Raw genomic sequence first — 26,507 nt, 5'->3', positions numbered from 1 at the left:
AAAGTAATGGTGGTTGATCATTATTCTGGTCACAGGACATGATAGCAGTAGGCAATAGAAACAGATGACCTTTAACTCTTTCTCTCCGTAATTATTTACCACATTCTGGTGGAATCAACGCTGGTATCGTCAGTTAGGAGAGAAAGAGTTAAATCATCCCTACAGATCACAAGGCCTTCTTAAAAATCACCTTACTGTCTTGCAGATGATTTTCAGCTAATGTAGACTATCTACTGGTGAAGCAAATGAACATAGTGGATATTTGTAAATCTTTTCTTTAGCCACTATATGCCATTTAGTCTACATTATTTGTGTTTCCAATCGACAGATGAATGTCAATTAAATACCAGCCAGGGTCTTTCTGAAATAAAGAAACAAAACGCTAAAAAGATTTGGTTTATAAAGAGCACTTTATTTTCAGCAAAGGACACGTGACATAACGACCACGTGACATAACGACCACGTGACACGAGATATCTATATGGACAAATAGAAATGTAGAAATATATGAATGTCGATAAGAACTTGTAGACAAATATATGACTTGCTTCAGAAATAAAATACTGTTTTCTATTTACATAGTAGCTCTATAATTAAATCTAACAAGAAACAAAAAAAACATATTAATAAAATTAAATGAATACTAGAGATAGGGCCTACAATGTAATGTTCTCTAGTTAAATAATGTAATAACAAATAACATCTCTACATTTCCAAACAGTGCTGAATTTACATATAGGCCACATACGCTTTAGCTTAGGCCCCCTCCCTCGAAAATAGCTCCAGAGATATTTTCAATTATTTTGAAGAAAGAATAATGTTATGTTGATTACAAGGGGCCCCACATATCATATAGCTCAGGGCCTTATCAAATCTAAATCCGGCTCTTTATCCAAGTGTGTATCTTTTTCTTCTTTACAAATGTTCTTCTCTAAAAAAAAAGAGAGCTATTTTTAATTACATGCATACTATTTTAGAGCTAATTTAGCCTACCATAATAAATTCAAACATTATACCATAGCCCTGGATACTATAAGTAAATTTTAGTATATGTAATAGAATAAAAAATATAAACACTAATATAAATATTTTTCTAAAGACAATTTTCTCAAAATAAAATTTCATGATATTTAAAAAAAAAGTAAATACAAAAAATCGAAACATAACACTGCAGCTCGCTTGCATTTCAAATAATTTGTAACAAAATAATATTTAATTTCATTCAATATATATATAAATTTATATACAACAATTTACATCAATTTCAAACACTTGTTGGCAAAGTAAAATACAACACAACAATAACTGACGAATATCACCAATAAGGGAAACGTATTGACTGTACAGGGTTTGTCTCATGGAATGACTTCAAAATGAGACAGAAACTGACTTTGCAATGCAGACTCATTGTACAATGAACAAATTGGTTATCACAGAGTTAAAAAGCACACAGTCCATGGTTATAATGAAAGAAAAGGGAGACAACATGACAACACTTTCAAATACAACTTTAACTTATTGCACACAAACATGTGATTATGAAATACTGCCACTGATATACAAAACTACAAATGTAGTTTTAAAAAATAAATTCATATTCAAGTCATGGCCTTGTCTTTTAAATACCTGTCACATTGGTTATGTGACATACTTTGGTGGCAATACTTTTAACATTTGCTATCTGACCTCCCACGGTATATTCAGATATGCGTTGGCCATTACGTAAAGACATGTAATTAATAACCAAATGCTTACTCTTAAAAACAAAGATGACCATGAAAGATGAAATAGAAGAGTCCACAAGCATGACAGATGGCGACATCACTCAATGACCACACTATAGTATTTTTAAGTGCCACTCTATCAGAAGAATTTGAAATGGGGGCCCTGTGCAAATGAGCCTTATAATTATGAACTAAAAGAGCCCCCAAGGGTTTCATAACTTTCAGCTAGATATTTCCTCCAGAAGAGCAGCACTGAGTTGAGTATAGTTTATAAAATACAAATATGGTTTAGAACTGTAAAAGTTACGTCTGGAAGAGTGCATACAATTATGCAAATGAAGGATGCAGTTGGAGAATTATCCTTGGTTTCGCTTCAGACCAGAATGCTATGAGCTAAGTACATCATGTGACTGTACCCTCTCTGTAGGGAGGCCTCAGTAATTTCAGTCAAAGACCACTCCCACCATTCTAAAAGAAAATTTAAAAAACATGCTAATAGTGAAACACTAAGCACTTTTGGCGAATAGTGAAACACTAAGTACTTTGGTCCAATAGGGAAACACTAAGCACTTTTAACTAATAGTGAAACACTAAGCACTTTGGGTTTAAGACAATATCTCTTTACTGAAATTACGAGGCTCTGTGAGCCAACAGGCCTTATCTGGTCATGCAATTTTACACATCCTTGTTACCTGGTCTGCCAACTTTTATATCTCCAGCCTACAGCCTTTCAATCTACAAACCATGAGAGGATACAAGAGAGATTAGTTTCAATTTGTAAACCCCAATTCTCTTCTTCTTGTATCATCTAAATCTACCATTGCACGGTTAACCTTTATGATGAAGCAGATATATCTGGTCATGCAATTTTACACATCCTTGTTACCTGGTCTGCCAACTTTTATATCTCCAGCCTACAGCCTTTCAATCTACAAACCATGAGAGGATACAAGAGAGATTAGTTTCAATTTGTAAACCCCAATTCTCTTCTTCTTGTATCATCTAAATCTACCATTGCACGGTTAACCTTTACGATGAAGCAGAAATAGTGCTAAGGGGAGATCACAAAGTATTATTGAAGAAGAGGAAGTAGCTCAAAGATTTCTGTGATCTTTTTAACTTCAATGATTGCTTCCCTTGCCTTATCACCTGGTCCACAAATGTTCTACGATAGTTATTTTGTTTTATCAATGGCAAATGTTTACAGAAATTAATTATTGAAAAGTAATATTGATGATAATACATTTTTTAGAATAAAAATTTGAGCTAATTACAAAACAATTCATATGGAGTCTTCAAAGTGGTGTTTTAGTCAAATGTATAGAACAAAGATAACAAACATTTGTCTGTGTTGTAGTTAAGATACAAATCATATGACATCCATATTATTTACATTAAATCATAAAAAGTTCTTTATAGGCTTGGAAAATATTATAATCATAACTAATATTAAAAAAAATAATAACTTAAAAAGTGATAATTAATTTTAGAATATTTTTTTTATTTATACATATTCCCCCACACCCAAACAAAAAATTGATTGTTGCTGAAATAACAATAAATAAGTATAATAGGTAGGGTACACCCTATATGCAGTACAAGCTATGAAGGCTGATGAGGTAAAACTCATCTGTTTCATGGCCAATGGTTGACACAGGTGTCATGTGGCCAGCTCAATGGCAAACTGCCTTTATTTCCCCAATATAGGCTATGTACCTTTTAGAGGTGGGGAAACTTGGAGAGGCCCTTAAAATCCAAAAAGTTCAAAATCTCAGTCTTCACCAGAATTTAAACTCTAGTCCCTTAGATACAGCAGCCAAGCACTTTATACCTCAGCCACTTCACACCTTAAGCCTAAGAACTAGCTATCAAACAGAAATAAGTCATGAAATTACTATAGATCTATTTAATGGAAGAAAGCATTGCTCTCATTGAGCTAAAGTAAATTCAACTTACTTTTAAGATATAAAACTTTTTCTATAGAATTGTAATTGAATGCTTGGATCACAATCTGTGTGGTTACTTATAACAGATGAGAGTACAAACAAATTGGTCAAGAGCCTTTCACACAATGGGGTAAAAAAAAATAAAGTTACCCTTTCAGTCCTTTCAATCTATAGGGCAGATGATGTTAATGTCTTTTTTTGGCCAACGGTTAACCAGCAAGGTGTCATGTGGCCAGCACAACGACCAACCGCCTTTTACTTTCCACAACTAAAGTCATTAGAGCTGGGTGGACTCAGGGGCACCCTGAAAATCCCAAAATTCACAATCCCAGTCTCCAGCAAGTTTCGAACCCAGGACCCCCAGGTTCGGAAGCCAAGTGCTTAACTGCTCAGCTACCACGCCCCATACATAATCGTGTTGCACTGTATAATATGGTAGTGAGCCCCAGCTTAAAAATGAAAATTGTATAATGTATTATAGGGCATGACCACTGTGAATTTTAATGACACAAACAAGTTATTGTAACCAAAACAAACAAATAACAACATCAAATTCAACAAACACTTCAACAATGAATGTACAGGATCATAGAGAAGATGTTGTCTGTTATAAATGTTGTCACTGTAAGTATTAGGTATGTTGTATAAGAATGAAATCAAATGCTCTTGGTAATGATATTTTAAATAAAATGTTATTGTTTACATTATAATACTGTATAAATTATAAAATATTTTAAATTGGGTATCATGCTTTGATATTAACTTCAATATTTAAAATGTTCATCTTTTAGAAAAAAATATTCATTTAACTTTATAAAACAAAACACAGTCTGCATTTATTATGAAACAATTATCCATTGGCTTACAGTGTTTCTTTTTTTTTCTATTTCCTAGTTTCATTTCACTGCCCCCAAAATTGCAAATATTTTCTTTTACAGAGTTGTGTGAAGTTTGTCTTACACATTTTTTTCCATTGTGCAATATGCAAAAATTAATAATTTATCTGTATAATCAATGCCATAAGAGTATTAAAAATGGAAAAAATTTTGTTTTGTGGGAAATGTCCTGAGAAAAGCAACTGATTCTTTTTTTTAAAAAAAATATTCAGCCTGTAAGTCTATTTACGAAGAATGTGCCACATTGCTACAGACTTTCTCTGATTGGTCAGCATGTCCTTCCAGTGACCCTGTTCCTCTCCAGGCTTATCTGTGCCTCCAAGCAAGCATCTGCCTAGCATTTCTCCATGGCCAATAAGGTCATGGTCAAGGACGCTGACCTCAAGACTGACCTTGGGTAGAACCTCTGCAGGTACATTGAACGCAAGAGCTTCATTCCACACTGGATTGACAGAACCCCTGCGGACTGAAGTCTTCTTCCTCTTCACTTTTTTCCCATCCACCATCAGTGAAACTCTAACAAAAGGATCTGAGGAGAATATATAGGCAACAAAAGTCTAGTACACACTAAATATATTGCAACAGAAGTCTAGTACACACTAAATATATTGCAACAGAAGTCTAGTACACACTAAATATATGCAACAGAAGTCTAGTACACACTAAATATATGCAACAGAAGTCTAGTACACACTAAATATATGCAACAGAAGTCTAGTACACATTAAATATTTTTATTATATATGTATGTAGCTATTAACTTTATTTCTCAGTCATTTTAACAACACATTACTCTTCTGTCAACTACTTGAAAGTGGTACATGAAACTGGACACTCAGAACAAGCAAACTAACTATCACAATATATCTTATTATATAAATCAGAATGTAAGGCATATGTATGTATGTATGTATTGCTTAGAAATCAAAACAGTTTGACCAATCGTAATAAAACTTGGCATAAATATTCCTTACATCATGGCAAAGATCATAGTGTATGTTCAAAGTCATCTGTTAAAGTATTGTGACACAGAGCTTTTAAAAACTAGTGCAAAATCTGCAGAGGACAAGAAAACTCCACAGGGAGAATTAAACAGGCAAAGGATGGCTGCCTGGTCGTGTGGTCTGCGCGCTGGGCAGTCGTTTGAATTTATCAATGGTCCAGGGTTCAAACCCTGCCCGCTCCCATCCCCCGTCGTCCTGCGGGAGGTTTGGACTAGGAAGTAAATTATCTTCAACTCTGAAGGAACATCCGAAACATGTAAAACATTTTACAAACAAACAAGAAAAAAAATCAAGGCAACAGACAAGCATTAGCAGGAATAACAGTGTGCAGCCAAACATTCCAGGCTCAAATAGGTCTCACCAGCCACAGTGAGGCAGTGCAAAGTGCTGGATATTTCGAAAGTGGTCATCATCAAACCACAATGGACAAACTCTCTCTCTTTATCTATCTATCTATCTATCTATATATATATATATATATATATATATATATATATATATATATATATATATATATATATATATATATATATATATATATATACCATATATATTTTCTATAAATTTCTGAAATTTTTGTTCTTGATTATTACAAAAAAAATATTTAGCATTTGGAAATTTATAGCAATGCTTGTCTTATGTTGAATAATATAACAACTAGAAATAGAGCTTTTTGTTGAATAGAAAATCAAAATAAATTATTTTATAATTTAGTGAATTGATAAAAACATTTATTGTATTGGGAAGGAAGAATAGTAGGCCAAAGTTTAAAAGTGACCATACCAGCAGATGGCGCTGCAGTGGAAAGCTTCAGCTCCTTGGCCTTCATTATAACCACAGTCAGTCTTTCAGCAGTGGGGAGGTAACTCAGAGATATAAGAATTTCACCACTTTCACCTGCTACCTGTGAAAGTCAAGAATATGTGATAGAAAATAAAACAGTTGCTATTTTTTTCTAATAAAACATTTTGTTTCAGTACTATAATGATTGTTTTAACTATGAAACAGAACAAAACACATTTAAAAAAATAAATCTCAGATAGAACAGATATCTTCATTGTTTTCCTAAGATCTTAAAGAATCCAATCCAAAACAAAACATGGAATCACTTAGGATGCATTGTCCGTGTGCTCTGTGAATGTATGAATCCACTTCACAGAAAACAAAACACTTTTAAATCTTGATTTAAGATTGGTGTGTGTATGGATGCATGAACGGTATGTTTCATTAATTTTTTTTGAAAAGTAGTTTGTGTATTACTAATCTAGTGGATTGGATTTAGATCAAACTTAACTAGTGTTTCTTTCAAGTATATTTCTTTAGCTGCAAAAATAAAAGTAGATTGTTAAAAAGTGTATTTCTTATATTGAGATAAATTTATCTATTTTTTTTATATATTTTGGGGCCCGCCTGTTGTGGGAGGGACATAAAACATACTCTACGGTCTACGCCATGATCTAAGGAACATTTATGCCATTTTTTATCAAGATTGGTCAAACGGTTTTGATTTCTATGCAAGACATACATACATACACATTGCATTCTGCTTTATATATTAGATAACAAATGTAAGTGACAAAATTTTAGTAAAAATAAACTTATTTGGTGTATTCATAATTTTTTTATTTTTTTTAAAGGAAACCTCAGAATTTGCACTATTCAATTTTAGCTTTATCATCATAGGAATCCTTGGGCCTTAGGCCTCTTTTTTTTGCCTCTTTTTAGGGCTTTATGTGCCTCTTTTATGGGCCATCTTGCCTCTTTTGTGGGCTTTTTTAAAATATTTTTTTTTATAGGTATTTTGTTTTTATTTTATTTGTAAGTTAACATAATTCACAAGTATTAAATCATAAACAATTGAAAAGTGATTAACCTAAAAGTATAATAATAGTAATAGAAATATTATCTAATATCAAAGACATACTACCTAACCATTGTAACCTAACCATTGAAACCACTAGAGACAGAAAAATGATACAAGTATCCTCTACCCCAGAACAATCAACACAATATAAAAAATCCCTGACCCCCAACACCCCATTTCTGGAATACTATCTGAGTATTGTACAAGTATATGAAAATCAAACTAGATAATTCTCTACCCTAAAATCCATTATTTTCCTAAATGTCAATTCTAAGTGATTAGGATCAAACACCTTATTATTATGTAGAGCTTTTTATGCAAAAATATGTATCAGACAATGCTCCGCATTTCCTTTTAAACGTTTAAAAGAATTAAGATGAATATTTTTGTTTTAAATGTGGTCACAGTAAATAGCAATAATCTTCTTTTTTGAAGTAACGTCCATATTTTATAAGATAAGATAAGTGGAGTTATCTTTCTTTCTATGTCAACATATGGCTGCCTGGTTGTATGGTATGCTCTCTTGACTATCGTTTTGATGGTATTGAGTTTGCTAACCCCCTCAGCCCACTAGGATGTAATAATTCGCAACAAGTCCAACAACTATTAATTGACTAAGAATGAGCATTTGAAAAATAAAAAAAGACAGATGTACTTTATGCTGCTTCTGAACATCACACCACATTTCCACACTGTTGCTAACGTCAACATTGGCCATGCTGATCTCCACTTCCCCTAGAGATGTGTGGCGGGAAAATTTGTCATAATCAAACAAATGAAATACCAGAGTTTTTTCCTGTACAATAGGAAACAAAAAAAAGTTATTAGCAAAACACGTCATCAAAATAGAATGTACAATAATTCATCCGAAAGCAAATTTATTATTATCAGACCACTTCACATATCTAGGTAGTATAGTGTCAAATGACGCCTCACTTTCAAGGGAAGTTGATAACCGTCTGGACAGGGCCAGTAGCGCTTTTTGACGCCTTCAGGCGAGAGTCTGGAAGAACAAATCGCTCCGCCTGCCTACGAAAATCAATGTCTACCAGGCGGTGGTTCTCTCAACCCTTCTATATGGCTCTGAGACATGGACACTATATAAAAAACAACTAAGACTTCTTGAGCGCTTTCACCAAAGATGCTTGAGCTCCATCATGGACATACGGTGGCAGGACCGCACTACAAACAGCGATGTCCTTGCGAACGCCGGTATGGGCAGTATAGAGGGACTTCTTATGGTCCAACAGCTACGCTGGGCAGGGCACGTATCCCGTATAGTGAGCTAAAAGGTGGTCGACGTAACAGAGGCGCCACACGGAAACGCTTCAAAGACCAGCTTAGGCGTCAACTTTCCTTGGCTGACATAGAAGAGAGCCCTGGCTGCATGCGGCGTCGGAACGAGACAGCTGGAGGTCACTTACAAAGGCCGCGGGATACACATTTGAGACCAAAAGAAAATCTGCTGCCGAGGACAAACGCAGACGACGAAAAGAAAATCTAAATCGACCACCTGCGGACAATGGTTATGCTTGCCCTGGATGTGGCAAAATATATAGGTCACAGCTGGGGCTGCGCAGCCACGGGAAATAATGTATTCCTCATTAATCTTCGGACTCGAAGACATGCCTTATTTATTACCAGAAGGGCAGATTTAGTGCACTGCAGAATCTATGGCGGCCTCTAAATGTGATACTTAGGTTCCTTAGAATACAACACAAAGAGATTAGAGGCTGGGTTATTACATGATTGACATCCACTATGACCTGTTAACTACAGTAAAAAAAAAAAGCAAATTAAAACTCTATGTCGATATTAAAGGTCTTCGGGGCTCGCAAAAATCTTCCTTCAGGCAACAGTACCAGGAAAAGGAAGAAGAGGCAGACAAAGAAAGGGGAAGACAACATAAAAGAATAGACGGGCCTGCCATTGAAAGAGGTTCTAGCCAAGGCAAAAGAGAGAAATGAAGGAAGACGGTGGACAAATCTTGTGTGGTTCTCTCCTCTTGGTTCTCCACAAACTCAATAATATACAATTTAGGAAATAAAAAGAAAAAAGGAAAATAGAAGATTAAATGTACAAATTTGCTCTTGTTCTTTCTTTAAACCTAAAATGTGAGTGTAAATCTACTTATCTCTACTATGCCATTACTTTATTAAACAACTCGAACGAGGGTATGGGCATGCAATAAAATCATGCCCATGGTCTCCACTAACTGAATATCAGCAGTGGTGCCCCCAATAAACACACACACACACAAATAAGATAAAGGAATAATAGAGAGAGAAAAAGTGAATGAGAGAAATGAAGCAAATGACAATAGTCTTTACAACAGGAAGTGACTGCTGGCGATTAGGTTAATAATGCATACATATAACAACTATAAAGGCAGCTCCAGGGACCAAATTTGTGAGAGAAAAATGGTGAAATATAACGAAATAAGTGACTGCACTGACCAACCAGTGACCCTCCGATATGATAACTCCGCCTTGCAGCGACGCAGTGCTAAGCAAACTAAGCAATAGACCATCCAGTCTACCGAAAAATGATCTTTCTGACATGTATCATTTTCAAGCATGCATTTGCCACTGTCACATACCCCCATCACCTCGCCCCACTTCACTAACACTTCACACTTCACCAACAATTCACACTACACCAATAATTTTAACAAAGTCGACACCAATAGCCGTTAGGCATATATTATACCAAATACCAACAATGTCTTCACTTTAACTGCATATCTCTTTATAGAACAATCAGATAACATAAATACAATACATCTAAAAGCTTCAGTGAGTAGGTAGCCACTAAGCTGTGAACGTATGTCTACTGGTCTGCAGCGACTTACCTTCAGGTCATCAAAATCTAAAGGAAACTTAAAATATTCATTGAAGTAAGGATTTAGTGTCCGCCTTTTTACGGAGGACTGTCTGACCCTTTCATCCACACAAGGTACGAGAGATATCCGGATATAAGGATCACTGAAAGTACCTGTCACTGGATCTGCAGGCGGTAGATCTTGAGCTGTCCAATAACAAGAAAAAAATGTATGAGAATTCAGATTACATTTTGTAGAAATAGAATGATAATACAATCTTTAAATTAAACATTACAGACGTTACTTCAAAAGAGAAGATAATTCTTGCTATGCATTTCATGTGTTACTGTGGTCATGTATGTTAATTAGTGTCTATGTGGTCCTGGCTGATTCAAGCAACCCTTTCAAACCTTCCGTAACTAGTCAAATACGTTTATAGGCCTAAGTGGTGATCACGAGTTTTGGTCATGAAAGGGTTACCAGTCACCTGCACTTCAAAAGGACGACAGAAAAGAGGACAAAGCCTTACAAAGGAGGACATAAAGGAGGACAAAGACTTAAAAATGAGGACGTAAAGGAGGACAAAGACTGAAAAAAATGAAGAAAAAAAAACACTAGGTTGCTTTCGATTTAATTAATGAAGCTTATAGTCCGCAAAAATTCCATTATTTGTAGATCTATCATCTTTCTAAAATATTTTCATCATATTGTAAGTTACTTTATGGGAGAAAATACATCAGAGTCAATTCACAAACCTTAATGATCTCTAAGTAACTGTTTACTAGCGTTTTACTGCCGAACAATCAGGACCTGATTTGGACTTGATAAGGCTCTAAGCGATTTGAGACATAATGGGGCCTCTCGTAATCAACATAAGACATTTTTTCCTTTGCTTTTTCCTTCAAATGGAACAATTTTTGAGTGCACCAAAGTAAGTGGGGAGGGGGGGGGGCTTACGCAGGGCCGGCCTTAGATAATTGGAGGCCCTAGGCGAAGTGAATATGGTGAAACAAAATGAAATAGAAAGCAAAAAAAAATTTAAAAAAATATATTGCGAAAAAACAATGTTGCCATTTATTTAAAAAATCTAATTGTACTCTAATATATATAACGTTGAGGCCAAGTTTAGGTATTTCTTCTCTAAAAAATGTCCAAGAGTCCTTTGCGAGGACCTCACCTACGCTATAGCTTATGTTCCCCATAGGAAAATCAGGGAGTGAAAACAATTAGCTCCAAGTGTATCTTTCACAAGCTTACCACATTCATTCGTTGATTAATGTTTGTAAAATGCTTGACATGTTTCGGTTATTCCTTCAGATTTCAACTTGAAGATAATCTGCTTTCAACTCCGAACCTCCCGCAGGAGCGGCAGGAGGCTGGTGGATAGCAGGCGCAGTATATGAACCAACAACAGTTTAGCGCGCGAACCGCACGAGCATTCTAGGTCTAGGACATAATAGTTTCCATATCTGAATAAACTGTTGAAAGTCATTTATCGGGGATTTTCAATATAAACTAAACAATGTCAATGGCGCTTCAAGGTTGCCAACTAAATACATAAAAAATTGCCAACTATTAACGGAAGATCTTGGAAAGTTTTGTTTCTGTAGAGAGTAGTGCTAAAATGTGAAAAAATTATATATCTACCATTAAAAATACATAGCTTATCAACACTTTATTCTGTACACCGGATACACCAAATAGCTAGCTATTTATAGATTTTCCTCCATATATGCAAATCTAAAATTTAATCTAAAATTGTCTTGCTCGGCTAAATGTTGGCCTAATTCTATTTTCTAGAATCCTGGCACTGCATAGACTGCATGGACGTCTTGTATGCGCTGCGGACAGTCGATCTTCTGAAATGTGTTTACAACTCACTGACTTTGACCTACCTTCAATCAAATGCACCACAAAATCACAAGTCCGGAAGTCGTATTTCAGCCGCGTATGTAATCGACCTTGACCTCCGTCTAAAGATGACTGCTGTAAGACTATATCCTTCCTGGGATAGAGGTCCGGACGGATAGCACCTGTGAATGGAGGGCAATAGTCAACATAATTCAATGTAACATAATTGAATCAGTCAATTTATTGATAAAATGGTATGTAATCTGAGAGCTATTTCCTTCTATTTATTTATACAGACTAGATCTAGAATGGACCTATAGTTTCAGTTACTTTCACTCGAGTCTACATGTCTTATCTTATCTTCTTATCTTATATAATACAGACGTTACTTCAAAAAAGAAGATGATTACGTCCTACGCGTCATGCATTTAGTCATGCATATTAACCAATGACTTAAATTCTGCCCAGTCACTGGTTTTCTTGGCTAGCTCAGGCAACCTATTCCATGCTCTAATAGCACTAGGGAAGTAGGAGTATTTGTACAAATTTGTCCTAGCATATGGGACGAGGAATGTGCCTTTATCTTTGTGTCTTTCAGAGTATTTTATTAAATTTTGTTTTTGTATTTGAAGATTATGGTTTATTGTTTTATGTATGATTGCTACTTTACTTTTGAGCCTTCTGTTCTGAAGGCTTTCTAAATTTAGTGATTTTACTAAAGGTGTTACTCTAGTCAAATGTGAATATTCGTTTGTTATGAATCTCACTTCTCTATTTTGTGTCTGTTCCAGTTTCTTAATGTTTACTTGAGTTGAGGGGTCCCAAACGGAGGATGCATATTCTATTATTGGCCTAACTAAGGTTAAATAACATTTTAGTTTTATGTTCTTATTTGATTTATATAAATTTCTTTTAATAAATCCTAATGCTTTGTTTGATTTTTTTTGTAGTTTCATCAATATGTGGATTCCATGACAGTTTTTCATTTATTAATGTATCTAGATCTATTCATAAAGTTCAAGTTTGTCCCAAATTGGAGATGGTCACAATAAACTAATCAATGTCAAGGACACTAGACTGAATTTAAATGTTGCCAACTCAATCAACTATAAATTGAGCCACAAACGGAAGAGTTGAGAACATTTGAGTCTGTGGTGCTAAAAAGGGTTAACAAGTTTTATCATACAACTTAAAAAAACAACAACATAGCTTATCACAATTTCTTTTACTCTACAATTCAGCGGTTCCCAACCTTTTTAGCTCGCGACCCCCTAATACAATTTTTCACCAGGGGGCGACCCCCAACCCAAAAAAATTGTCATAGGTCTAGGTAAATGTGATTTAGCTAATGATTATAAATGGTTTTCAAAATGTATATATCTAACATCCATGATGTTAATTTAATTGTTACAATTTAGTGTAAAGAAAATTGTGTTTTAATTTTTAAAAAAGCAGATTTTATTATTTTTATTTATTTACTTTTCATTGTGTATTTATAATATTCACATTTCGTACATATTGTATAATTTAAAAAGTATTAAATCATGGAAACTGTTAAGACAGTATTTCAAACACGTCAAAGTTAGTGCGAAGATTGGTTCTTGTTTTTATTTCACTAGTTTAAGAATTATTTATGATTTAGACTTGATCATTGACAGGCAGAAAAAAAAACATGTTTCACAAAGATACAATGCTGGAAATGGAAGAGGAAGTCTTGAAAAAGTGTGATATAGAACAGAATGACTGCAAACACTTGATCCAAAATTGTGTAAGTGACATTGAAGAGACGTATTTAGATGCATTTCTATTGACATTACTAATATATGTCGATGAATCTTTAATGAATTACAATGGATTCTTATGGTGACGCATTCTGTAGCAGACATTGACATCCAGACCGACATCCAAGTATACTAAGAGCACCATCTGTGCTGACACCACAAATATTTTTTCCAAGAAGTCTTTTACTTTTTCAAATTTAACCAACTTTGTCAGTTACATCTCACGCTGTAGATGTCGTTTATAAAAGGTTTGCATAGAAACTTATCTGTAAAATCGCCATTACATTACACTATCCTAAGTATACCGGAACTAGTAATTTGAACAATCTACAACGCCTGTGGATTCATCAAGCTGGATGCTAAATAGTGTATAAGAAGTAGACATCATTTTCTTAATATCAGAACTTATCGTCTGTGAATAGTGTCATAAGGTATGGAAATTGCACTAAATTTATTAATAAATTTGGCTCCAATCATAACGAGCAATGTCTTTGGCCGCTGACAATAACTCCTTGGTAATGGTGTGAGGTTTCAGAACTCTGGGAGCCACCAAAGAAAAAGAAGCTTCATAGGCTGATATGGTTTAACTATGGTACTTGCCATCTGAGTCAAGTCTGAACTTCATCAGGATTCAAAAGTAAACTACTGGATGTCGTTATCGGCAAAGCTCGAACGTTTGTTCGGCTTCAATACACACGTCAGAGAGAACTTCATTACAAATGCTGCCATAGTGGTCTTTGAATTCTTGCTTGAACTATTGAAGTAAAACTTTACCGCCAAATGATCGTCATTCTCTTTTCTTTTATTATCTTTCTTTTGTTCGAAGTCCGTGAGTTGTTCCAAATCGAAATCCTTTACATTGACTATAATACGTGCCGTGATTGGATCTTCACCAAATAAATAATTATCCTGCAATGTGGTTTCGACGCATTGATGGACAGTCAATTCATTTGTTGAAAAATGTATTCTGCAACAACGGAGATGTGGTCTGTAGGCTAACATCTATTTTGAATAACAATTATAAAAACAAAAAAAAACAACAAAAAACAAAGAAGAACCAATAAAAAAAACATGCCTACTTTCTAACAAGGATGATTCATTTACTAAAAGTGCCCTCGGTATCCTCTGGCAGTATGTCTTCGTTTATATATGTCACCCACACTTTTTATTTATATATTTTTTCATTCAAGCTTGACGATCGTTTCATAATATGTTTAGTAATAATATAATTTGAGTAATGTCCCTCACCGTTACCAATAGTTACGTAAATCTATATCCACTTTTGGTAAAAATATGCTTGTATACAAGATAAAAAAAAATTGCCAACTCCCTCCCCCCTCCCCCCCCCCCCCACCAATTTTCCAATGGTCATTCAACCCTCAAAGGGGTCGCGACCCACAGGTTGAGAACCCCTGCTCTACATGTACATGTAGACAATACGTGTAAAGCATTTCTAAACAATATCACGACTACCACATTTTTAAAATAATATTGCTCTTTTTCACTAGGTCTACTACTTATGTTTTATATGCGGTACATCATTTCCACTTTTCCTTATAGACACAAACAAAATCCTATACTTCTAAGCGAGCAATTCTTGAAAACGGCTCTAACGATTTTCTTTGAAATTTCAAGGTATGTGTATATTAATAAGTAAAAAAATGTTCAACTCATTAGCCACATCGAGAAAACTCGAGGTCGACCGTTATATCGGTTTGAAAATGTCTCATTATCGAAAAATTAATTTTGGCTAGAATGTTTTATGAATGAAAATTTTCTATGTGACGTCAAAGGGAAAAAACTTGACACCGCTTACGTCACTAGGCTCACAACAGTACACTAAGACATTTCTTCGCAAACAAGAACAAGTTTTAATTGGACTAATGGACCTCATCCATCAATCGTAAACAAAAAACATTTAGCCACGTGAATCTCTATATCTTCTATACAAATTATGTAGTCCATAAAGGCTGTCACGTGATGCGTATTTTTCATTGTTTTATCAATATTATGACGTGGCTAAATGTGTTTATTTACCATTGGTGAATGAGGCCCATTAAACATCTGTGCACTGTCTTATTGTAGATTAATCTATTATGAAACTATTGAAGAAAAATAATGAAATTAAATTTGTTGATGTATGATTAGTTATTGTGTTTTAAAAGCTTAATAAATTGTTTACACTTTTATTCAGATATTAATTGCGTAGACCCGTAGGTAGCTTTTACTTTGTTATTATTTTGCTGGAGAATTATTGCAAGTCTACTGTCCCATACTAAAACATTGGAAATGGTCATAACACAGCTTCTCTACGCCTTACTTGCACACACTGAACATGATACCCAGGGCCGGCCCTAACATTTGCGGGGTCCTATGTAAAATGGATTGCGCGCGGCCCAGTTAGGGTAGGGATAAGGATAATAAGTGAAAATAAGAATTTTATATTAGAAAATAAATTCCATCTTTGCATTAAATTTATGACAATGTCGTTTTTTTTATCGCACCTAGGATTGGCGTTTACCATATTGATTGACACCCCAAAATGACAATTTTGTCTATTTTAAGGACATTTTAATGAGTTTTCAGGAGATGTTAATAATTTCAGGAGATTGCAGGACTTGTTTGTATATTTTGCAATTTCAGGAGATTCCCAGGAGCTCGTTGAAAACAAGGAGCCCTATTATAAGCTTTTATGATATAATTTAATAGTTTACACATACAATTAGCCGGGGCTTATGAAAGTTCGGGGCCCACTGCGGCGGCATTGGTTGCAGTGGCCTAAGACCGGCCCTGATGATATTTAACTCGCGGTCAACGAATTTTTATTACGCTGCCGCCTCTTTTGGTTAACCTAAAAACCTCAGTAAAACGGAAGTCACGTTCCAGAAATCACTCAATAAAACCTACTCAGCCCAAAGATCACCGCGCATAGACCTGGTAGACAACTTCACATATCTGGGAAGCATAGTGTGAAATGACGCATTGCTTTAAAGGGAGGTTGATATGTGATCAGGGATAGTCGTGCTTTTGGACGCATCCAAGCGAGAGTGTGGCGAAATAAATAGCTCCGCCTGCCTACAAAAATCAGTTTCTACCAAGCAGTGATTCTCTCGACCCCTCTTTGTAAATCTGAGACATGAGTACTTTATAGAAAGCAACTAAGACTTCTCGAACGCCTTCACCAAAGATATTTGCACATCATCATGGACATACGGTGGCAAGACCGCATTACTAACAGCGATATTCTTGCGAAATTGTATGAACCACTTATAGTCTGACAGTCACGCTGGGCAGGGCACTTGTCCTGTATGGGGGAAGAACATATGCTAAAAGTGATCTTTGTTTTTAGTGAGCTGACAGGTGGTCGGCGAAACAGAGACGCCCCACAATAAAGCTTCTTTAGAACAGTAAACGCGATGTTTTTAAGTCTCTTAGGAAAAAAAATGCGCTATTTTACCTTGTTACAATGTGCACGTTTTATCCTATAACGTAGAGAGTTTGTATCACTTGATGTTTCGTACTAAAGCCATAATGAATATACTTATTGCAATATTAAATGTCAGAACATAGCCATTTTAGAAGTAACACTGCAAAGACTTTCTTCCAAGCCAATAATTGCCCAATAGTTTTACGCAAAAGATGCATTGTAAAACGACACGATGTGAGCTGGGGGGACTTAAGAGACTTTCTATTCTAATCGCCTATTCATTGAGTATGATTTGATAAGATAATAGGAAACTGAAGTAAGCAATTAGTGAAAGCCAGAGATTTCAACACATTGGGCCAAGGTCGACAGCCGGATGCTACCAACCCAAAAAGGATCAACTTGACCTCCTTTGGCCGAACATCTGGTAAGACCAACTGTTGGAAATGACCAAAAGTTTGTGCTTTGTTTTACTTTTTTGGATGTTCCTTTAGAATTGAAGATTATTACATCCTAGCCCATACCTTCCCCAGGACTGCGGGGGAAGGCGGTGAGCAGGATTCGAACCAGGGACCATCAAAACGATAGTCCAGAGTGCATACCCACACGAGCAGGTTGCCATCAATGTATATTAATGAGATCTAAGATACAAATAAAAGACAATATCGTAAATTAAGAACATGAGCAATGCAAATATTTCGGACTTTTTAAAGAGAATACGTAGGCCTATTAAAGCAGATGAATAATATTGATGTTTGATGATAGAACTTCATTGAGATCTTGAAACAAAGCTAAGAACTACATTTCCATCTAAATCTCAAACGAAGTATTGCAATACTTTTCATTAGCTCGAGGCGGAACAACTGTTAATAGCAAGCTTCTTGGTGTATCCGGTGAGCAAATTACCGGAAGTGCTGATAGGAGATGTTTGTACAATGGAAAACTGTTTGCCTTATTCCCCTTTTTAACACTGCTTCCGCTGGCTATTGTGGAGTTCCATTTAGCGTCCTTGCCATTGGTTAGTTTATCGTGAAATAAATAAATAAAGACCACGTTAAACATGGCCGAAACTTAAAATAATAAGACGAATAAGTTTTTAAAAAAGTTATATTCGAGAATTTAAATTTGTAGAGCCATTTAGTAAGCCAAGTGAAAAAAAAATCATTTAATGACTTTTGAGGACGACATTTTCTAGGCCACATTGATCTTTTTATTTATGTGACATGTCAAAGTATTCGTTAGTGTTAGAAAACAAAATAAGAAAAGAACTTTGTCTTGTACTCTAGAAGCTAGAAAAAGAAATTATTAGTTTTTTTGTTTGGTATAGATTAAAGCTTGTACTCTAGACGGTAGCACTTGATTCTCGCAGTCTCTCGATTAGAGGCAATAGTTGGTCCTTTCAGCATGCCCCTGTGTCACCGCCATTATTGATTTAGCAGACGACACACGTCAACGACAGTTTCCTGATCAGCTTTATCTATCTCGTTAGAGAAAGCGTGCTTACCACGAATAGCTCAGAAAAATAATACAAATAGGAACCCCTTGTGACAGAAATATTTAGTAGGTTTAATTTTAATTAGGAGATTAAAACATACAGCAAGATGTTTTAGCATAATTAGCAACACTATTTTGATGCTCAATCTGGGCAGCAGACATCACTAAAAGGCAAATAAAACATTCTTTTCACTGTAACGCTAGCAACTAGATCTAGTGTGGAATATTTTTTTGTTTTGTTTATTCATTTTCATTGACATTCTTTAGAAGGAGGAAATGACATGTAACCAAAGATATAGGTTACATTTGTTATTGTGAGAAAGAAAGGGGTAGTAGGATAATATCGAGGATTGTGAGAAAGAAAAGGGTGGTAGGATAATATCGAGGATTGTGAGAAAGAAAGGGGTAGTAGGATAATATCGAGGATTGTGAGAAAGAAAGGGGTGGCAGGATAATATCGAGGATTATGAGAAAGAAAGGGGTAGTAGGATAATATCGAGGATTGTGAGAAAGAAAGGGGTAGTAGGATAATATCGAGGATTGTGAGAAAGAAAGGGGTGGCAGGATAATATCGAGGATTATGAGAAAGAAAGGGGTAGTAGGATAATATCGAGGATTGTGAGAAAGAAAGGGGTGGCAGGATAATATCGAGGATTATGAGAAAGAATGGGGTGGTAGGATAATATCGAGGATTGTGAGAAAGAAAGGGGTGGCAGGATAATATCGAGGATTGTGAGAAAGAATGGGGTGGTAGGATAATATCGAGGATTGTGAGAAAGAAAGGGGTAGTAGGATAATATCGAGGATTGTGAGAAAGAATGGGGTGGTAGGATAATATCGAGGATTGTGAGAAAGAATGAGGTGGCAGGATAATATCGAGGATTGGACGGACCCTGTCAACGGAAAAGACTTAACCTGTCAAACGTTAGAGAGGAATGATAAGATATGAATAAAATATCACGTGTGGTGCCCGAACAGTCCAACAGACTAAAGGACAAGTGAGGCGAGGTGTATTATGTTAACCAAACATAATTAAAATATACGTAATTAAATTTGTATAGATTATTTTTTAAAAAATCAAATTAAATACTCTTGTGATAGGCACTTACAAATTTAAGTCATTATCCTAAGCGAAGGTAAACTATCGGCTTGTAACTACAACCACAAGTAAGAATATCAAGAATATCGATAAGAATGTGTTGCACCAAGGTTGACACACTACACAAAGGAAAGCAGATGTGAATACTCGATGTGGATAGAATCTAAGCCTTGTAAACCTAGCATAAGCCTTTAGGAGATGTGAACAATGAATAGAATCTAAGCCTTGTAAACCTAGCATAGCCTTTAGGAGATGTGAACAATGAATAGAATCTAAGCCTTGTAGAACAGCCTTAAGAAGATATGAAGAATGAACAGAATCTAAGCCTTGTAGAACAGCCTTAAGAAGATATGAATAATGAACAGAATCTAAGCCTTGTAGAATAGCCTTAAGAAGTTATAAACAGTGAATAGAATCTAAGCCTTGTAGAATAACCTTAAGAAGTTATAAACAATGAATAGAATCAAAGCCTTGTAGAATAGCCTTAAGAAGATTTTAACACTGAACAGAATCTGAGCCTTGTAGAAAAGCCTTCAGAAGTTATAATTATTGAATAGAATCTAAGCCTTGTAGAATAGCCTTAAGAAGTTCTAATCGATGAATAGAATCTAAGCCTTGTAGAATAGCCTTAAGAAGTTATAATCAATGAATAGAATCTAAGCCTTGTAGAATAGCCTTCAGAAGATTTTAACACTGAACAGAATCTGAGCCTTGTAGAATAAACTTAAGAAGACAAGAAAGTCAAGCAACTGAAGTATAAATAGACGTTTGTTTTGACCAGGGAACAAACAAATACAATTCATTTCAATTGGCACTTCACCTTCACATATCTCTTAGTCTGTTGACCGTTGGGGCACCACACAAGATCTATCGACCGTCTTTTCCCATTCCTCTCTGTCTTTTGCCTTGGATAGAACCTCTTTCAATCGCAGGTCCGTCCATTCTTTTATTTTGTCTTTTCATAGCTTTCTTTGTATGCCTCTTCTTTTTCCCTGGTTCTGTTCCCCGAAGGAAGGGCTTTGCGACCTTGTAATATGGCCATAGAGTTTTAGTTTGCGTTTTGGTACTTAGTATTCAGATTTTCTAAAAAATTATTCATTTTTTCAATTTCTACTGTATTATAAACATCTACAAAACTGCCAAGATTTGCACTTGAATCAAACTGAACTTGATTCTAATTGCATGGCCTAAAAATCAATATATAATATATATTGATTTTTCTAGCTTGATTAAAAAGTTCACAAGTTTTTTTTTAACTTGAGATTTTAATGATAAACTTCAGACATCATTCAGATGTTTACACGGCTATTCCAAGGGCAAACATAAAAAGACGCATTCCGTTAAATTTTGATAGAACTAACATCTACAAAAAACTTATTCCGAGTGCTATTTCAGAATGGAATGGAATCCCTAAAGGTTGATACAGGAAATAACGAATATCTCATTTGCTTTTTTTATTATTAATATTAGTAAAAAAAAGATTTAAAACAATGAAACAAATATTTTTCAGAGATATTAAAGTCGGAGCTAAAATTAGAAAGTGTTATCAAAGAAAGAAATGAAGGGTGCTGGAGATTATGTTAGTAAAATAGATATGAATCACTCAGTTTATGTACACAAAGACAAAATGAAGGGTGCTGGAGATTATGTTAGTAAAATAGATATGAATCACTCAGTTTATGTGCATCCCATATTTCCCATTACTACCTTACTTCTACGCGCGGTAACTAGATTGTCTCAATCATGTACAATCCTGTCTCAATCATCTACAATCCTCTTAATAAATCGAGACGATATAATAGCCTCATCGATTTTTCGTTCAAATCGATAACACACAGTGGAGATATGAAGCGACGGGCGCTGTGGGGACTACAAGTACATTAAGAATAAGTGAAAGAGAATGCTGTACTTACTAGGTTGTGACATTATGGGAGATGCAAAGTATCCGAATGTCCTTATCACATGCTAATACTAGAACTAGGTTTACACGCTGCTGCTACATAGTCTGACTGTATTTGTCATAGTTTCTTCACCTTAATCATAACCTTTAAATGTATCCACAGTAAGCAATAATCTTCTCTTTGTTTACGTAAGTAGTACATAAATAATAGCAAAGGGAAAAGAAGACAAAACGATTTGGAGAAATATGGGAATTCTAGAATCAAGGAAAAAAAAAGTAATTAAAAAAAAAGATTTTAAAATATATTGACGAAATTGAACAATGTCAGAGACGCTCTAAAGATAGAAATAATTTGTTGTGCCACGCAGTGTTGCGTCACAATTAGATTCTGAGGCTCTAACAGGTCTACACAATTATTGTATCATTTTTAAGTTACAAAGGTTGTGAATAATTCCGTATTTTGTAGATGGGATACACTAAAGACTCCATTTATAAAACTCCTCCTCGAATCACATTAAGAACATGTCATGTTATTGCAAGTTCCAACAGAGTATTCCCAACTTTGTGTCGGATGAGAGTTTAGACTAGAGGTGAATGGCACACGTCAATGCAGGCGGGCCACCTGTGTCACTGACATCCAATTGACACCGCAGTCAATATAACCTCGGACATCCACTGCCACAGAACGATATAGACGTCAGGAGAAGACAAATGATCAGTCCGAGTTATGGCATGTGCGTTCACTCTGGTTGTCGCTCCTTATGTCAGAGTTACTCAGCCTGGCTTGGCACACGAGCGGACACACACACACGCGTTAATGTGCGCTTACACCCAGGTTTAACGAAATGTTAAGCCCATTTAGAGAGAGAGAGAGAGAGAGAGAGAGAGAGAGGAGAAGAAAGAAAAAGTGAGTTAATGGGACATAATGTGTGAGCAACAATTCTTGTTACTGGTCGCCAGCAGTAAAAAAAAAAACAAGTTCCAGAATGCTAAATAAACCCAGAACTTAGTGTATAAATTCAATTTTCGTATGAGGCGCTACAGATTTTTTTCTTTTCTTTTAAAAGTGTTGACTTTAAAAAAAAAATGTCATCCTTTAAAGATAGAGACACAAACATAAAACCTGGAAGAGCAAGTCTTGTACGTGTTGTGGCTAGTATCTTAAGTAACATCACTTCTATGTCATTAACTATCCCAAATTAGCCAACGAACATTACAGTTAACAATATACACTTGATAAAGACTTTTTACAGTTGTAAATAATACATTTATTAATAACTGGGAAGTCTGTCTAGTCCTCTTAACCTTCGCTATAATACCAACCATGGGCGTAGCCGGGGGGGGGGGTTGGGGTTCAAACCCCCCCCCCCCGAAATGAAATCCCCCCCCCTTGGGAGGGGGATCGGAATTTAGTGAATGCTTTTTTGCTTTGATTTTGTTTATTTAAGTTGAGATTTTAATACTAAACCATCAATTGCCCCAGCACAACCAATGGGGTTTTGAGTTTAAAACCCCTTACCAGGGGGTTTTGAGTTTAAAAACCCCTACCAGGGGTTTTGTGTTTAAAACCCCCTACTATGGGTTTTGAGTTTTAAACCCCCTACTTGGGGTTTTTGCAGTTACCCCCCCCCCTCTTCTATAAAACAAAACAAAAATGCAAACGAAAATCCACTAATTCCAAGAGCACAGTTAAGGGAGATTTTGATTTTAAAACCCCCTCCAAAATTTACGATAAACCCCCTCTTCAATATAAAAAAAAGTTAATTACGCACTCAAAATGTTATGAGCGTAGCTAAATGGGTTTTGACTTAGTTTTTAGTTTAAACCCCACTTCAGCGGGGTTTGAAGGTAAAAAATACCTCTTTAATAATAAAAACAAAGCAAATTACACACTCAAAATGTTTTGAGTGTAGTCAAAGGGGTTTTGAGTTTAAACTCCCCTCCAGTGGAGTTTGAAGCTAAAAAGTACCTCTTCAATATAAATAAAAGCAAATTACTCACACTAAAATCTATGAACGCAGCCAAAGGGGTTTTGAGTTTAAACCCCCTCCTCCCGACAGGGGGGTTTGAGGCTAAAAAATACATCTTCAGTGTAAGAAAAAAAGCAAATTACGCACTCAAAATGCTATGAGCGTTGCCAAAAGGGATTTTGAGCTTAAACCCCCATTCAGAGGGGTTTAATGCTAAAAATACCTCTTCAATATAAAAAAAAAGCAAATTACACACTAAAATTATTTGAGCGTAGCCAATCCAATCGGGGGTTTTGAATTTAAACCCCTCTTCTACAGATGGCGTTTGTTTAAAGTTTAAAACCCCTCCAGATGGTTTTGAGTTTAAGATCCCCCTACAGAGCATTTTGAGGTGGAAAACCCCCAACAGATGATTTTGACGATAAAACTTCTCTTTTCGATATAAAATCTAAAGCAAACTACAGTCACTTAATTCCAAGAGCGTATTCAAGAGTGGTTACACATTTTTACCAGTGGCAGGGCTCCCTTAATAAACTGCAGTGAATAGTCATCTGCCGAAATTGAAAAACACTAAATGTGGCTCAACAAAGATGGCTAAGACAGATTTTAGTAGTCAGTTATAGAGATCGGGTTTAAATCAAGGAAATCCTATGCCGAACTGGGAGTCGACCCTTTAGTAAGATTGTGAGAGAGCGACGCATGAGGTTTGCGGGACATGTTCTCCGACAAAATGAATTACGCATAAGAAGAGTTGCAATGATATCGTAGTACAACTTGACGCCACTCATTCATTGAGGTCCTCATGGTAGGTGGGAAGAGGCTTCAGACATTACCAGTGACAGATTTTTATGGAAACAGCTTGACGTCAAATGCTCCGAACGGCGCGGTAGGGTCTAAGTCAGTAAGAATAGCACATTAGGTTTTTGAAATCAAACTTTTTAATAGCAGGAAAATGCACTGTAGATACCTCAGAATATGCATTTTGTTGGCTTTCAATATCAGAAATAGTGCTTGGCGGCGGGGCTTCGCCCCGCGGTGGGGGAGCTCCTAGCGCTCCCCCAGACCCTCTTGCTACTATTGGCGGGGAATCTACAATTTTCCCACTAACTCATGAAAGAACCTATTCTAGGGCACAATAAACGTCTTCCGAAAGAATGAAAGGTCAGAATGCAATAAAGATTATTTACACACACACACACACACACACAAATACATATTTTAAAAAACAATTCGCTGGGGGGGGGGGGGGGGTCGGGGGGGGCCCCCCCCCGAAAAAAAATCCTGGCTACGCCCATGATACCAACCAACTTTCTTCTTTCACTATCGCCATATTGTTCTTCTTGTTCACCTATTCTACTACGTCATTCGTCTGTCTTATTACGCCACTACTCTTACCGTCGCTAAAGGGCGGAACAAAATAACATATTCTCTTTAGTAGTACATAACATACGCCACAGAGCATGCAAATGTCAACTTGCCTCGATGCTACTGAGCTGTTAAGGCCTTAACGTATACCTCTGATGATAATCGGTCCTCTGGTGTAGATGGACCGGGAAAAAAAAAGCAAGGGGGTGGGAGGAGGATCGGAGCTTTGAGCTCAATGAGAATTTCAAGGACCTTGGACCCATGTGCAATATATTGTTAAAGTCACGTGAAAATATTTTGGGTCAATTTAGTTCGCCCCATCAGACGCAGGCATCGAGTGATCAACCCTACTCGCATTTAGACGTTCAACTGTATCTACCCTAGCAATATTAACCTATTTGTTTTCTTTAAATCAACTCAAGACTTCACTAAGCCCATAACACAAGATTCTCGCTGGCCGGAACTGACCCATTTGAAAGAGCTGTCAACTATATATATATATATATATATATATATATATATATATATATATATATATATATATATATATATATATATATATATATTGAGCATCATATTTTGAAGTACTGTTGATAAAATAAGATAAAATAAGATAAAATAAGATAATTTTATTGGTCAAAACAAATGCAAATTCAGTTTGACTAAAATTGTTATGAAGCGTGTGTGTGTATTTCTGATGCACTGAGGAAAAAAGGTGTGCGTAAGGTTTGGCTGAATTGATGCTGATGAAATCTCGAGGGTGTCTGTCAAGGTGTGAGCGTTCCAAAGGGGAGAATGAGTGAAAGATTAGTGACAGCAAGACGTCAATTATTTACAGTACATTATATTTTGTTTAAATTATTCAAGATATTATTCAGATGAAGTTACAGGGCAACTCAGGTAACAATCGTGAATGTCTATTTAATATATGTCCACGTTAGTCCCGTATAGTTTGTAAAAGAAATCTTACCTTCTTATCTTATTAATTAAGGAGGTCACTTGAAAAGAGAAGAGAATTATGGTACGTCCATGTGTTAATCTAGTCATGCATGCTAAGCTGCAGCGTGGGGTTAAGTGTCAATATTCCCTATATGATATATCTGCTGTCTTTTCTACATCACCACTAAGGACCCAAGACTTATTGGATAAATCGTAACCATAGACATAAATAAATATAGACTGGCCGAATAAAGAGTTTTATGAAACGAAAATTTGTGACTTGCAATTTTATGTACTTTATTATACAGCATTTATGAGCAGTATAAAAGTTAAGTATTTATATCTATTTCAGCCACACACCTATATATAAATATTGTAAATAAGGAGGCAGTGTAGTTTTGTTTAATCTCTAAGAATGAATATCATGGA

At 35.7% G+C, this 26,507-nt stretch overlaps 1 protein-coding gene across 6 annotated transcripts in view; it reads right to left on the bottom strand.

Annotated features, from left to right (window-relative positions):
* Nucleotides 1-391: 391 nt before the first annotated feature.
* The window catches only part of LOC106074836 (synaptotagmin-1-like), a 147,765-nt gene continuing 121,649 nt past the window's right edge, over nucleotides 392-26,507 (bottom strand). For all 6 annotated transcript variants that reach the window (XM_013235704.2, XM_013235705.2, XM_013235709.2 and 3 more), the window contains 5 exons: nucleotides 12,151-12,288; nucleotides 10,286-10,461; nucleotides 8,090-8,230; nucleotides 6,354-6,474; nucleotides 392-5,095 (listed from right to left, as the gene is read on the bottom strand). In XM_013235704.2, coding sequence (XP_013091158.2) covers nucleotides 4,788-5,095; nucleotides 6,354-6,474; nucleotides 8,090-8,230; nucleotides 10,286-10,461; nucleotides 12,151-12,288 — 884 coding nt within the window. In that variant the 3' untranslated portion in view covers nucleotides 392-4,787. The remainder of the gene's footprint in view (nucleotides 5,096-6,353; nucleotides 6,475-8,089; nucleotides 8,231-10,285; nucleotides 10,462-12,150; nucleotides 12,289-26,507) is intronic.

This window comes from Biomphalaria glabrata, chromosome 6 (assembly GCF_947242115.1).
Source record: "Biomphalaria glabrata chromosome 6, xgBioGlab47.1, whole genome shotgun sequence".
Lineage (NCBI taxonomy): Eukaryota > Metazoa > Mollusca > Gastropoda > Planorbidae > Biomphalaria > Biomphalaria glabrata.
This window is presented reverse-complemented; position numbering and strand designations above follow the sequence as displayed.